Source organism: Megascapheus bottae, chromosome 8, assembly GCF_031878675.1.
Source record: "Megascapheus bottae isolate mThoBot1 chromosome 8, mThoBot2.hap1, whole genome shotgun sequence".
Taxonomy (NCBI): Eukaryota; Metazoa; Chordata; class Mammalia; order Rodentia; family Geomyidae; genus Megascapheus; species Megascapheus bottae.
In genome coordinates, this window is record NC_143516.1 from 63,808,160 (window position 1) to 63,820,147 (window position 11,988).

The window sequence follows — 11,988 nt, forward strand, 5'->3', positions numbered from 1 at the left end:
GAGAACAGATGGGAATCTAAAGCTCGATGGAAAGACCCAGGGAAGCTCTCGATGATGGACGGAGGAATTCGGAAGGAGCAGACCCATGCAGCAGACGTCTGCCTGCTCTGCATCCCCGCAAACGTCCACATTAAACCTCAAACCCAACCCAAACGCAAAGTGGGGTTGAGTCAATGCTATGTACTTAGATTTTGCAGGCATTAATTTATATAAATGGAAAATTTAGTAGGGATTATTAAGAAATATTTGTAATTGTGTGGTAATCAATGTAACTTAGTCAAATCAGTTTTGTGGAATTTGAATTACTACGTGCTATGTGGATAATAAATGGTCTTAAGTAAAATAAATGACTATGAAAATTGAGCAATAGGCCTAAGGAGACTTCAGAGGTGGACAAGGCACTCCTTGTCTGATGGAAGAGCCATCTGCTATAAATTAAAGAGCTATGTAAATAAATTATGACTACATTTTACATTCATTCTTTTCATATTTTATCTGTATAACTAAAAATAATATTTCAATAGTAATTCCAAAAACCTAGTCACACTGTAAAATATGTTCCTCTATTTGATATTTAATTCAGGGTAGCTATGAACTAAAAATTGCCAATTCTAAAAACCTAAAAGAATATTTATTGCCTCAGCCACTAGCTTCTTTTCAATATGTTTTAATTTATAATTGGGTTATAATTTAAAATGTGAGTAAAATGGAATATTTCAGATTTTCAGGGGTTCTCAGATCTTAATATATCAAAATCCTGTAATTCTATTAATAATCATACTTGTAAAATAGCATGAATAATTTTATACTATTAACCATCAGATTATCAAAAGCTATCAACATCTTCAATGAAACCTGCTTGTTAACCAATTGTTTTGTAATTATTCTCACATAAAATTTACACTTATTTAATATAACTATGAGAATAACTCAACTCTTTCACCGATGGTAGCTGAATTTATAGATCATCTTATTCATAATTTCAAGCTTCTTTTCCTAGACAACAAAAAAAATATCCTTCTTGTATGTTTTCCTGCTACCCTAGAGAGCAACCTTTCAGTATCTTAATGCTCCTTTATCTTTTTGTTTTACTCTTACAACATATACATGACAAAAAGAAATAGAGAAGTATGAAAGTGACTGTATGTCATATTCAAGTGATTTCAGATTAAACAAGCCAGACTCATGGTAACTCGACACACGTTTCATTACAAATACAGAAGAAGGGCCGTAAGATCATTCTATAAGCAGCCCACTGCATTTATTTGAATATATACAAAAGGCAATTACTGAAAAGACTTTATTATCCCGCATGCTCAAAATAATACACAAACATTTTACTGGAAAAGTAAAGAGGAATTTCAAGTACCTGATTTTTACTCTGTATCTCTCTTATCAACAGATAAAAAGCACAAGATATAAATATTTGGAGGGCTTTTGTGCTCATTAAATTTTACTATAATTATTTTCTTCCCACTGTGCAAATAAATGTGAACTAAGCAAGCCTTTTTCAAGTTCATCTTCACATTAATAAATCTAGATTTTAACTACCGAAAGTATGAAATGCAGATTCATCCTACAAATTTGACAGTGTGGTCCACTGGCTGAATAATTTGGCCATGGAAAACAACTTTATAAAGAATCCAAAATTTCTAACTTCCCCTTGAGAGAAAGCAGACTTTGAGTAAAGAATGCATATGTATATGCTTAATGTTCGCCAAGACTGCTGGATGGGTTCCAGGCCTGTGTGACTCTGCGCAGGCTAAGTCAAGCACTGTGGATGACACAAGTTCCTCAGTGAAAGGAATACAGTGGAGTTAGACCAATGTGCTCAGATGCCTGCAAACACCTCACATATTCTTTGAATGCCTAAGAGTGTTTCAAGGCGTCTTGTTTTGGAGTTTTCACATTGCAATGTAAATATGATTCTAAGGTAGATAAATCTCTCTGACATCTTTTATCATCAACTGTGACAGAGTTGCAGGATCTAAGTTTGATACTTTTACGATGTTTGGTGTTGGCTAGTTATGAATGTGTTTAACTCTTAACACAGTGTTTCTCAAAAAGGGATTCTCTAATGTACGCTTGGAACATGAAGCAGATCTTTCCACAAACACGAAGGCAAATGTTATGCAAAACCAAGACACTCTAGATTAGATCATTTTCCCAAGGCTTTCCCAGTTTGAAAAGTAAGTCGAGATTCTACAGCTGCCTACCGACAATTTATGGGGGGGGGGGGCAAATTTTAAAGCATATTTAGAGAAATTAAATTTTATAAGAAGCAAAACTTCTAATTCTACTAACATCCAAATAGAAATCCTCTTACAGTTAGATCAAGTGCAGCTTTTGATATAACAAAATGCAGCCAGGGGCTGCAAAGCAGCAAGACTGTTAGCATCTGTGAGCAGGAATTTTCACAGTTTCAAACGGTGCAGTACACTATGGATTAACCAAGATTCAAAAAAAAAAAAGCCGGTTTCTTTTCCCAGTTTTGCCACTGGCTTAGTGTTTGAGTCATTCATAAACCCTCATTTTCTACCATTGTAGTACACTAATTATTCCACTCAAATGAATAAAATACATAATACCTGGTACTCACCACATTTAAAAGATACTGATTGAATAAATAGGAAAACAATGTATCTATAAAACTCCAGTGATTGGTTTCATTGTCAATGATTATATGTACAAAATAACAGTACAATTTTAGCTAAATATAGTTATAGACTGTTTTGATGTAATTTTTTAAATATTATGCTTAAATATGCTTCATATTAATTTTTAAATGTAGGTAATTTTGCCAATAAGCACTTTAAAATCTTTTACAGGTTAAAAATCCTTCTTTATTTAATGTTTTTTGTGTGCCAGTCCTGAGGCTTGAACTCAGAGCCTGAGCACTGTCCTTGGACTTTTTCCTCAAAGCTAGCACTCTGCCACTTGAGCATCAGCACCATTTCTGCCTTTTGCTTTGTATATGGTACCAAGGAATAGAACCAGGGTCTTTGTGAGTGCTAGGCAAGCACTCTACTACTAAGCCAAACTCCCAGTCCCTAAAAAATCCTTCTCTATTTTTGAATTTTAAAGATATTCTTATGAAAGCATACCATAATTTTATTGTTATGATTGCATATTATAATTTTATGTATTGTTATTAAGTCATCCACTGAAAGGAATTCTCTACTTACATGTATCTTAGTAATTAAAGCACCTGACACCAGTAAAGAGAAGCACAAGGTCTGCAAAGTGAGAAGATACTCTGAAGTTACAGCACATGTCTTTTTCATATAAAACACACTTTAATTTAAATGTCAGAGAAAAGAAACTTTAAATGGTATATGACATAATGCATTTTAGAACTCAACCCATCTTATATACCAGTGTATGATTATTTTTAAGTTTGTTAAAAGGGAACTGTCAGGTTCAAATTTATATGGGAATGAAAGTCTTAAAGGGAAAAAAATCCCTCTGAAAAGAAGTATATGGGAATATTTTCTTGATATGCAATGTCTTGAGAACAATTTTTAAAAGATTTTTAAGTCATTTTTACAGCATTGCCAATCTCACCATAAATTTGCTTAGTAAGTAAATTAGTGAATTACTTTAAAAATTAATTAAAATTGACTTTTGACACGATTACTTTCTAGAAGGCAAAGGCCATAAAAATCTAACATCAGTTTCAAAATCAGCTCAACTTGATCACAACCTTCACTTTTTTTTTTTAAAGAGAATGATTAGGTTGAAACTTAGGAATGTTTTCTTTTCCTGTTACCCCAGCAAATATAACTGAAGTGATTCATTTAGTAAACTCATTTCAAACTTTCGTCTTCCCATAAGGGATTTCCCTACTTGTGTTAAGATTTCTTCTCTAGAAGATGGATTACATGATTAACTAAAGGAGAGTGTGTTCCGATGGAGACTGTGCACGAATGAATGGATGAGAAGTCACTCTTTCACCTGGAGCAGAACCAGTGCACACACGGTCGCCCTACCTGGACAGTGGAGCTGATCTCAGAGGCAAAGCCGCCTGTCAGAGGAGCCTCATGACTGACCAGCAGTCGCCCGGTTTTCACCACAGACTGAAAAAGAAAAGAATATGTACCTCAAGCACGGGATGACAGCTTTCAGTCAGTCATAATTCAGTGAGTCACACAAAAACCATTCTGCTTATGCTTGATAACTCACAACTCCCTCTCAGCCAGTCATTTTCTGAGTTTAATACTAAGAAAAACATTTCACTGTAGTTTATAATCCCACTACCAAAGAAAAATGAGATGTATAATGCTACGTAGCATGTAATTAAATGTACAACTGTTTTTGTGGCTATTTTTAGGGGGCTTTATGAATGAAATTACTATTTCTTTATTTCATATCACAATATCTATTTTTTTCCTTCATACTATTACTTTAGGAGTGAAAGTACTTTTTCAGTTGAGGATAGATTTTTGTACAGAAGGTAACTGTTTGGGGAACTCGAGCTTGTGGAAAAGGAAAGGATAAAAAGAGCTTGAAAACTCTGTAACAAAGGAAAAGGGTGGAGCTACTCAAAGAAGCCTCCTAGAAAAGTGGAGAAATGAGCCTGGAAGCTCAGGAGCTAACACTATTCCTCCAGGTGAGCAAAAATCTGCTATTTTAATGAAGAAACCATCACAATAAGGATATATTCGCATAGCTATTCACACTGTGCATAATCCACTAAGTATAATAATAAATCCACAAATAGACCCATGATGTCATAGAGGATGAACTGCTAACATCAGCAGCAAGTTACAAAACAGATTGCACTGCATTTCCACAGGGAAGTGGCTATTTCTTCCCTCTGTTCATAACAATGTATGATCACCTCTCTTAGAAGTCTGTTACTATTTTATGAATATAAAATTTAACCTTTCAAGAAAAAGTAAGCATCCAAAAAAGAAAAAAAAAAGATTTAGTTCATTCTAAGCAGTTCCACTTCAGAATATGGCCAGAAGCCATAATAAAAATGTTACTACATTTACCAAGAAAATAGTGACAGAAGAACATAAAATTTTATGAACACCTTAATGAATTCCATCATACATATCTCCAGTGAAACATTACTACAGGTATTTTGCTTTTTATGACTGCTCATTCATTGTGCCATTTCCATAAATTAAACATCAATGTATTTAGAAATACAAATGACAAAAATGCCACACAATCAACAAGACATATGTTTTTAGTGTTTTTGAAAATACATTCTTTCAACCAAGTGCCTAGGGCTCACGCTTGTAATCCTAGCTACTCAACAGGTGGAGATCTAAGTATGATGGTTCAAATCCAGGCAAAACAGAAAACTCCATGAGAATCCTACCTCCAATTAACCAGTAAAAAGCTGAAAGTAGAAGTATGGTTCAAATGATAGAGTGCCAGCCTTGAGCAAAGTAGCTAAGGGAAAGAGCAACAGCACAAAACAAACAAATAAACAAATAAAAAGTTCTGCCTGGAAGATAAGGCCATTTAAATAATCAGATCTTAAATTTCTTAAACCCAGAACTCTGACGATGTGGAAGTACTGAATAGTAACTGATCCTCCATCCATCACAGCCAGATGGTACATCTTGAAGTTCTAGCAGACAAAAATAGGAAATGTGTCTCAAAATGTTGACCTTATATTAAAACTCTACCCTAGCATTTAGCCCAATGGAGTAAAAGAAAAGTAAATGCAGATGTTCAGGACAAAAGCCTCCCACACTGGGGTTCCAGCACCATGACAACTAAGAGGATGAGATCTGCAGACAAACGGACTTCAGTACCATGGAGTATTATACAGACATAACAAAGGATGAAAACATGATATCTGAGTCCATTGTGCAATACTATTTCTGAGGAGGTGGAAGGGGGGGAAAGTGGGTACACCAAGAAACAGATCCTTTCAACATGCAGGTCGAGCCAACCAGTGCAGGTCCAAACCAGGAGCCATTGTTTCTCCTGAGGAAACTGAAGGAAATCTGCAGGGGCCTTCTGCCTTTGTGTAATTTTAGATGATTGGAAGTGTTTACACTAACATATTGAATGAAAAACCCTTTCAATAATCAGACAATATTTTTTTCAATAAATTACTTCTTAAAAAATTATTCAGAGTATCCTTGATAAGTTTACAAAAGGTTAAAAAAATGGAAAGTGCAAATTTGCAAGTAGCAAATATATGTTATATTGAACTATAATCATTTCAAAAAAACAGAAATATACACCTATGTACATATATAGATAGATGTAGATAGATGATACATATATAGATGATAGATAGATTGATTGTTAGATTGATTGACAGACAGACATAGATAGAGACAGATATAAGGAGATCTCCACGTCCTGAGTAGCTAGAATTACAGTTGTGCACCACCAGCACGCCCAGCTCCAAATGATATTTTTAATAATTTAGGACTGGCTTGGGAAACAAAATCTTAAAGTCCCAGATTCCAATGGAAGCAGGCACACTAAGATTATGGCATTCAATCCTCCCTGAAAGCTCTCTCTGTGATCAGCCCAGGACACTTCCCAGCTTCCTACAGAGACCACAAGCTGTGAGGAAATAAAATGGAGAGTGGTATCGAAGAAATTCCTCAACACTTGTCTGTGCCATCCTTACAACTGCAGTTCTCAAATGAGGAGTTATGCTGACAAGACGCAGAAGGAATTCTACCAATTTAGAAAGCAGGAGATAAAGTGGAAAGTAATCGCAGTGGGTTTGTGGAAATTGACACTTTACACAGCAAGCAGAGTGTGTGGGGAGAGAAGAGTGGGGGCAAGGATCACCCCGCCCCCCACCGCCTCGTGCATTCTCTCAGCCGAGGATTTTATGCCTATGCAGGGGATTGTCTCTGTCAATTTGGAAAGCACTTAAGTTTCATTTTTGATTCCTAAAAAGCATCTCTTATTTCCAAAAGGCATGAAAATGCATAAGATAACACTGATATTTTGGTCACACCCTCAAAGAATTTTCACAGATTGAACTGTACAGCTCAACATTTTTGAAACATAAAATGGAAATTCTATTTGTTATATGCTTTTTAGTCACGATTTTAATCTACAACTCCTAGTACCATTTTAAAAATTAATCAATACTGTCATGAGTTCGTTAAAATTTATGAAAGTAAATACTTTTTATTATTTGCATTTCAATTAAAGAGATCATGAATAAATATATACATTATAAATAGTATTTATAGCATAAAATAGTACAAATCATACTGTATTATATTTATAATATTTATTCATATTATAATTATTACAAATACAATATAATATATATTATATATTAGTGCCTGCATTGGGCCTTGAACTCAGGACCTAGGTATTATCCTTGAGCTCTTGTTCAAAGCTCGTGCTATATCACTTGAGCCACAATTCCACTAATAGCCTTTTGCTGGTTAACTGGAGGACTGCAGGACTTTCCTACCCAGGCTGGGTTTGAACCACATTTCTCAGATCTCAGCCTCCCTAAATAGCTAGGATTACAGGCATAAGACATGAGCACCTGAATAAATTATCTACGGTCAACTTTGACAGGCTTTCAATGTTCTTACATGTAACTATTGGGAAATCTCCCTAACCCACTTTCACATTTTAATGAAATTTAATAAATGTTACTATGGTATTTTCCAATGAGCATGGTCATAACCTTTTGAAACTAAATAATTAAAGATATACTCATCATACTTTGAAAGTTGTTTTACTGGGAAGAAATACTTTCAAGTTTCCTCCTGAGATAAATATATTTCTCCACTTGAAAAAAAAATTTAGTGTTTAAACAATTTCCAATATGAAGCTGAACCAATCAAAGCCAGGAAAGATCCCATAAGGCTAGATTTTCCAGGGTCTCTGTTCTTCCAATTTTTGCTTCTGGCTTCTGGCCCATAGCACATGAAGCACCAAGGAGCTGGAGGTGACAGATGGTACCAGGGAAAGTTAAGCCAATTAAAGAACTGCTGTGAAGCACCATTCTGTGTGTCACCTATCCCAAACCAGAAAGAGAAAAAACAACTTTGTTCTTCTCAAGGCTTTAAAAGTTCTGTCAGGAAAACGTTCAAAATAGCCTAAAATGGTTAGGAGTTTTCACTCTTCCAAGGGATTCTTTCCCAAGCAAATCAGTGAAATCGCAATAGCAAACGAAGTGTCACTTTGATGAACCTGTGATGCTAACCTACTCCTCATTTTGCAATTCATTCTATGACCTTCCCACCTGTCCACTTTGTGTGCACACATCTTTATTACTGTGATGACAGACACTTCAGGAACATCAACAATAGATACAAATCGATCATCATAAATGCATGCCATCCTTTCTATTTCTTTATACTCTCAAAAGAAAATCTATGTTTTTAAGACAGGAAAATATATATCTCAACACATCCTAGAATCATTTGGAATACTACTTCAGAATACTTTAGTCATGATAGAAGACATAAAGTGGATACTTCAACAGAGCTTTTCTTGTTTAATTTGAGTTGATCCTACACAGACATCAACCTTTTACATACCTGTAGGCACCCTGTGATCTTCCTGCACGTGAGCCCAGATGAAGCTTGAACAAGAAGATACCTGGGGTTATGCAGAGCTGTTGAGTTATACCCCGTGCAAATGACTGCACAGACTTTGGCTGCCCAAACGCTGAACATATGTTTTAGTGAATGTAGCCTTTAAAGGTTTTAATACAATCCAACCAGGAAAACTATTAAGCTGTCATTCCAGGGAAAAATGATACAGACAGGGAGACCATTTAGCCTACGTGTGCCTGGTGGGGCATTCAGAAAATGATGTATGTAACATTTCTTACAATCTACAGCATAGTTTTTTTCCCTTCAGTGAAATGAATCTTACCAACAAATTCGGCAACTATTTTGACTCCTGAGCAGCTAAGGTAAGATAGACCATCAATACCTATCAAAATGAAATGCAAATAAAACAGCAAAGTTGGCCTTCACCAGCCACTCAAATACATTAAACATATACACCTAATGACAAAATCATAACACATGTGTTTCACTAACTAATGGAATATATTGATCCATACTTATGCAACTGAGAATCATTTAAGGACATGGTATCAATCAATTTCAAGTTATCAATCCAAATAGACTAGAAAAGTATTTTAAAATATTTTCATGTTTGGTTTGGCCAAATACTTTTGGCAAGTTAATCCGAAAACCCTCACACTTATTTCCCAGGCTGACAAATACATTCGTCCATGGCTAACAACCACTATTCATGGGCAAGAATCCACATCTGACTGGCCAATGACTGCTATTCCACGGGAGAGATACCAAGGTTCCAGGAGAAAGAACAGTCAAGGGCTCCAGAGAATGTTCTGAAAAGTCTAATTTGGCAAGGATATCGGTGATAGAGTTACAAGTATTTGAATATCATAGGAGAGTGGCGTAAACTGAGAAAAGCTAAATCCTAAGGGCTTTCTCACCCATGCAGAGAAAGTAGCTAAAGGAGCAAGCAGAGTACAATGAGAACGAAATCAACTTGAGGAGAAAAATAAGCAAACAGCACTGACTCAAAGGGAAATAGTAGTTAAATTTTCAGGTGTTCTCATTGATTTTTTCTCTTTCCTACATTATTTATAGGACCATAGTTGAAATATAAAAGATACTAAGAAAATCCACTTGACAAGATTAGAAGTGGATCTCTTTTGAAAGCTATTTCAAAGTATTCTAGCTAGACAGGCACCAGTGACTTGTGCCTGTACTCCTACTCAGGTGGCTGAGAAATCTGAGGATCGTAGTTCAAAGTCAGCATGGGCAGAAAAGTCAGTGAGACTGTTATCTGCACTAGAGTACTATCCTTCAGCACAAAAAAATCAGACAGCACCAGGCCCAGAGTTCAAGTCCCAGGACCAGCACAAATAAACAAATATCCAGATAAACCTGTTTCTCTCCACCAGTCTCCTCCCCCTTTCTGGCTTGTTTTCTAATATTCCCTCTGCCCTCTGGGCACATCAGACCACGAGCTCTTCTATAAACCACGAATGTGACCCTTGCTGTCTGCCTCTGACTTCTCCCCAAGCTGGCAGAACCCTACCCTTCCCTCAAGATGGAGCTCATATAACCACTTCCTGCCTTGCCCCTGAAGCTTGTTGTATCACTCCCTCTTTTTCTACCAAAATCTCTACATTTTCTGGTAAAAATGTTGAGATCGCCAACAATGCCAGTGTATTCTAGCACACCTAAAATCAGAATGAGGGCGAGGTTCAAAGCGAGGGCTGGGGCAGCACACTATGTGTTCCTAACATGGGGACTGACAGCTGAGGCTGGTCCTGGGAAAGTAGCCTACAAACGCTTGAAGACTTACACAGTGTCTACTGCAGAACCCAGCATAGGGCATTTGTAGATTAAACTGAGCCAGTCATGCCTGTTGTATTGGCACTTCAGGAAAAATGCATAATATGAAAGAGAAGTGATCTGAAATGTTCTTATGCATCTTCTTTTGTTTCTCTATCTGGGAGACATTCTTTGTGGGGAGAGGGTGTACCAGGGGCTGAACTCAGGGCCTGGGCACTGTCCCTGAGCTTATGTCAAGGCTGGTGCTCTAGCACTTGAGCCATGGCTTCACTTTCAGCTGTTTTGTGTGTTCGGTTGGAGGTAAGGAGTCTTATGGACGGACTGTCCTTCCGCACCTGGTTCAAATCTTGATCCTCAGGTCTCAGCCTCCTGAGAGGCTAAAATTGCAGGCATGAGCTACCAGCACCCAGCATCCTGAGGAATTACTATACTTGCTGAACATAGGATCTCTATACCCCTCCCTCAACAGACAATAAATAAACCATTCAAGAACAGAGCATTCATTAGCAAATATTCTGTCCCTAATAAAATATATGATGCCTAGTTGTATATGTGCTGTTTCTAGTGACCCAGGAGGAGGACATGGGCCACAAGTCTGCTGCATTTCACCTCTTAGGAAAAGACAATAATGCTTTCAAGAACACTGAAAGTGCAGCTCTAAAATTTAAGCAATTTATAGTTCTGATTCTCACAGAGCTCTACTAGCTACTCCATATTGGCTTTACAATAAAATATTAGCTGTATAAAACAGGTTTCTGTATTTACGTCTCTTTTTTCAAATACAACATTGTAACAAATATATAAACAAAAGGATGGGCATGAAGATAATATATTTTCCTTTTTTATTCACAGAAAATCAACATGATTATAAATACTGAACTTGCAAGCATGACTAGACATACGAAAAAGTGACAGCAGGCACATAAATGTGGCTTCCAACTTTCTTGTTGATGCTGTATAGTTGTCTTGTTAGTTTAACACTATGCAAAGTAGCTATACCTCTAGCTAAACAACATATTATTTCCTACCAAAATCACTTTCTAACTATTGAGGTAGATATTTTGCAAGCTTTCTTTTTAAATCTTTATTCCTATTCCTTTCCTATCATCTTAGAGAGAAGGACAATAATTAAAAGCTTTGAGTTTAATTCATAGAACCACAAAATCACTTTCATCATCACTTTATTTTAGCATCTATGTAATCTCTCAATAAACTTTGTTGTATACATGCTAAAGGTCATCAATTCACATTAAAAATGAAGTTTTTGTCACTCACATGTGCTAATACTAGGGGGAGGGAGGATGAAGGGTGACAATGTAAGTTCCCACAATGCCCTAGGGCAATACATACTCAGAAAAGAAACTGAACAAGTATCTTAAGCAGTCATAAAGCACAGGAAAGGCAGAATGTTGGCATTTAAAAAATCAAGGCAATTCGTTAAAAAAATAATCAACACAAGTGTCCTTCTCTAAATGTAACATTAAAAACTGAATTTTTCTCTCTTCTAAAACCAACAGAAATTACTAATATCTTCTTATAATTTATAAGTCTCCATTTGGCAATGCTTTGCTCAAGTGTTCATGAAGGGGAAATAGTGTGCTTGGCCATTATTTAGAGTGCTAGCGGGGAGAAAGTGACATCATCCCACACACTCCAGGCTTAATGTGAATAATAGGAAAGT

At 36.3% G+C, this 11,988-nt stretch overlaps 1 protein-coding gene across 4 annotated transcripts in view; it reads right to left on the reverse strand.

Annotated features, from left to right (window-relative positions):
- Bckdhb (branched chain keto acid dehydrogenase E1 subunit beta) overlaps positions 1-11,988 on the reverse strand; it is a 163,823-nt gene that overhangs the window by 42,919 nt on the left and 108,916 nt on the right. For 3 of the 4 annotated variants that reach the window (XM_090338523.1, XM_090338522.1, XM_090338520.1), the window contains one exon: positions 3,990-4,076. The exons of the other annotated variant lie outside the window; for it this stretch is intronic. In XM_090338523.1, coding sequence (XP_090194649.1) covers positions 3,990-4,076 — 87 coding nt within the window. The remainder of the gene's footprint in view (positions 1-3,989; positions 4,077-11,988) is intronic. 4 annotated transcript variants of the gene reach the window in all.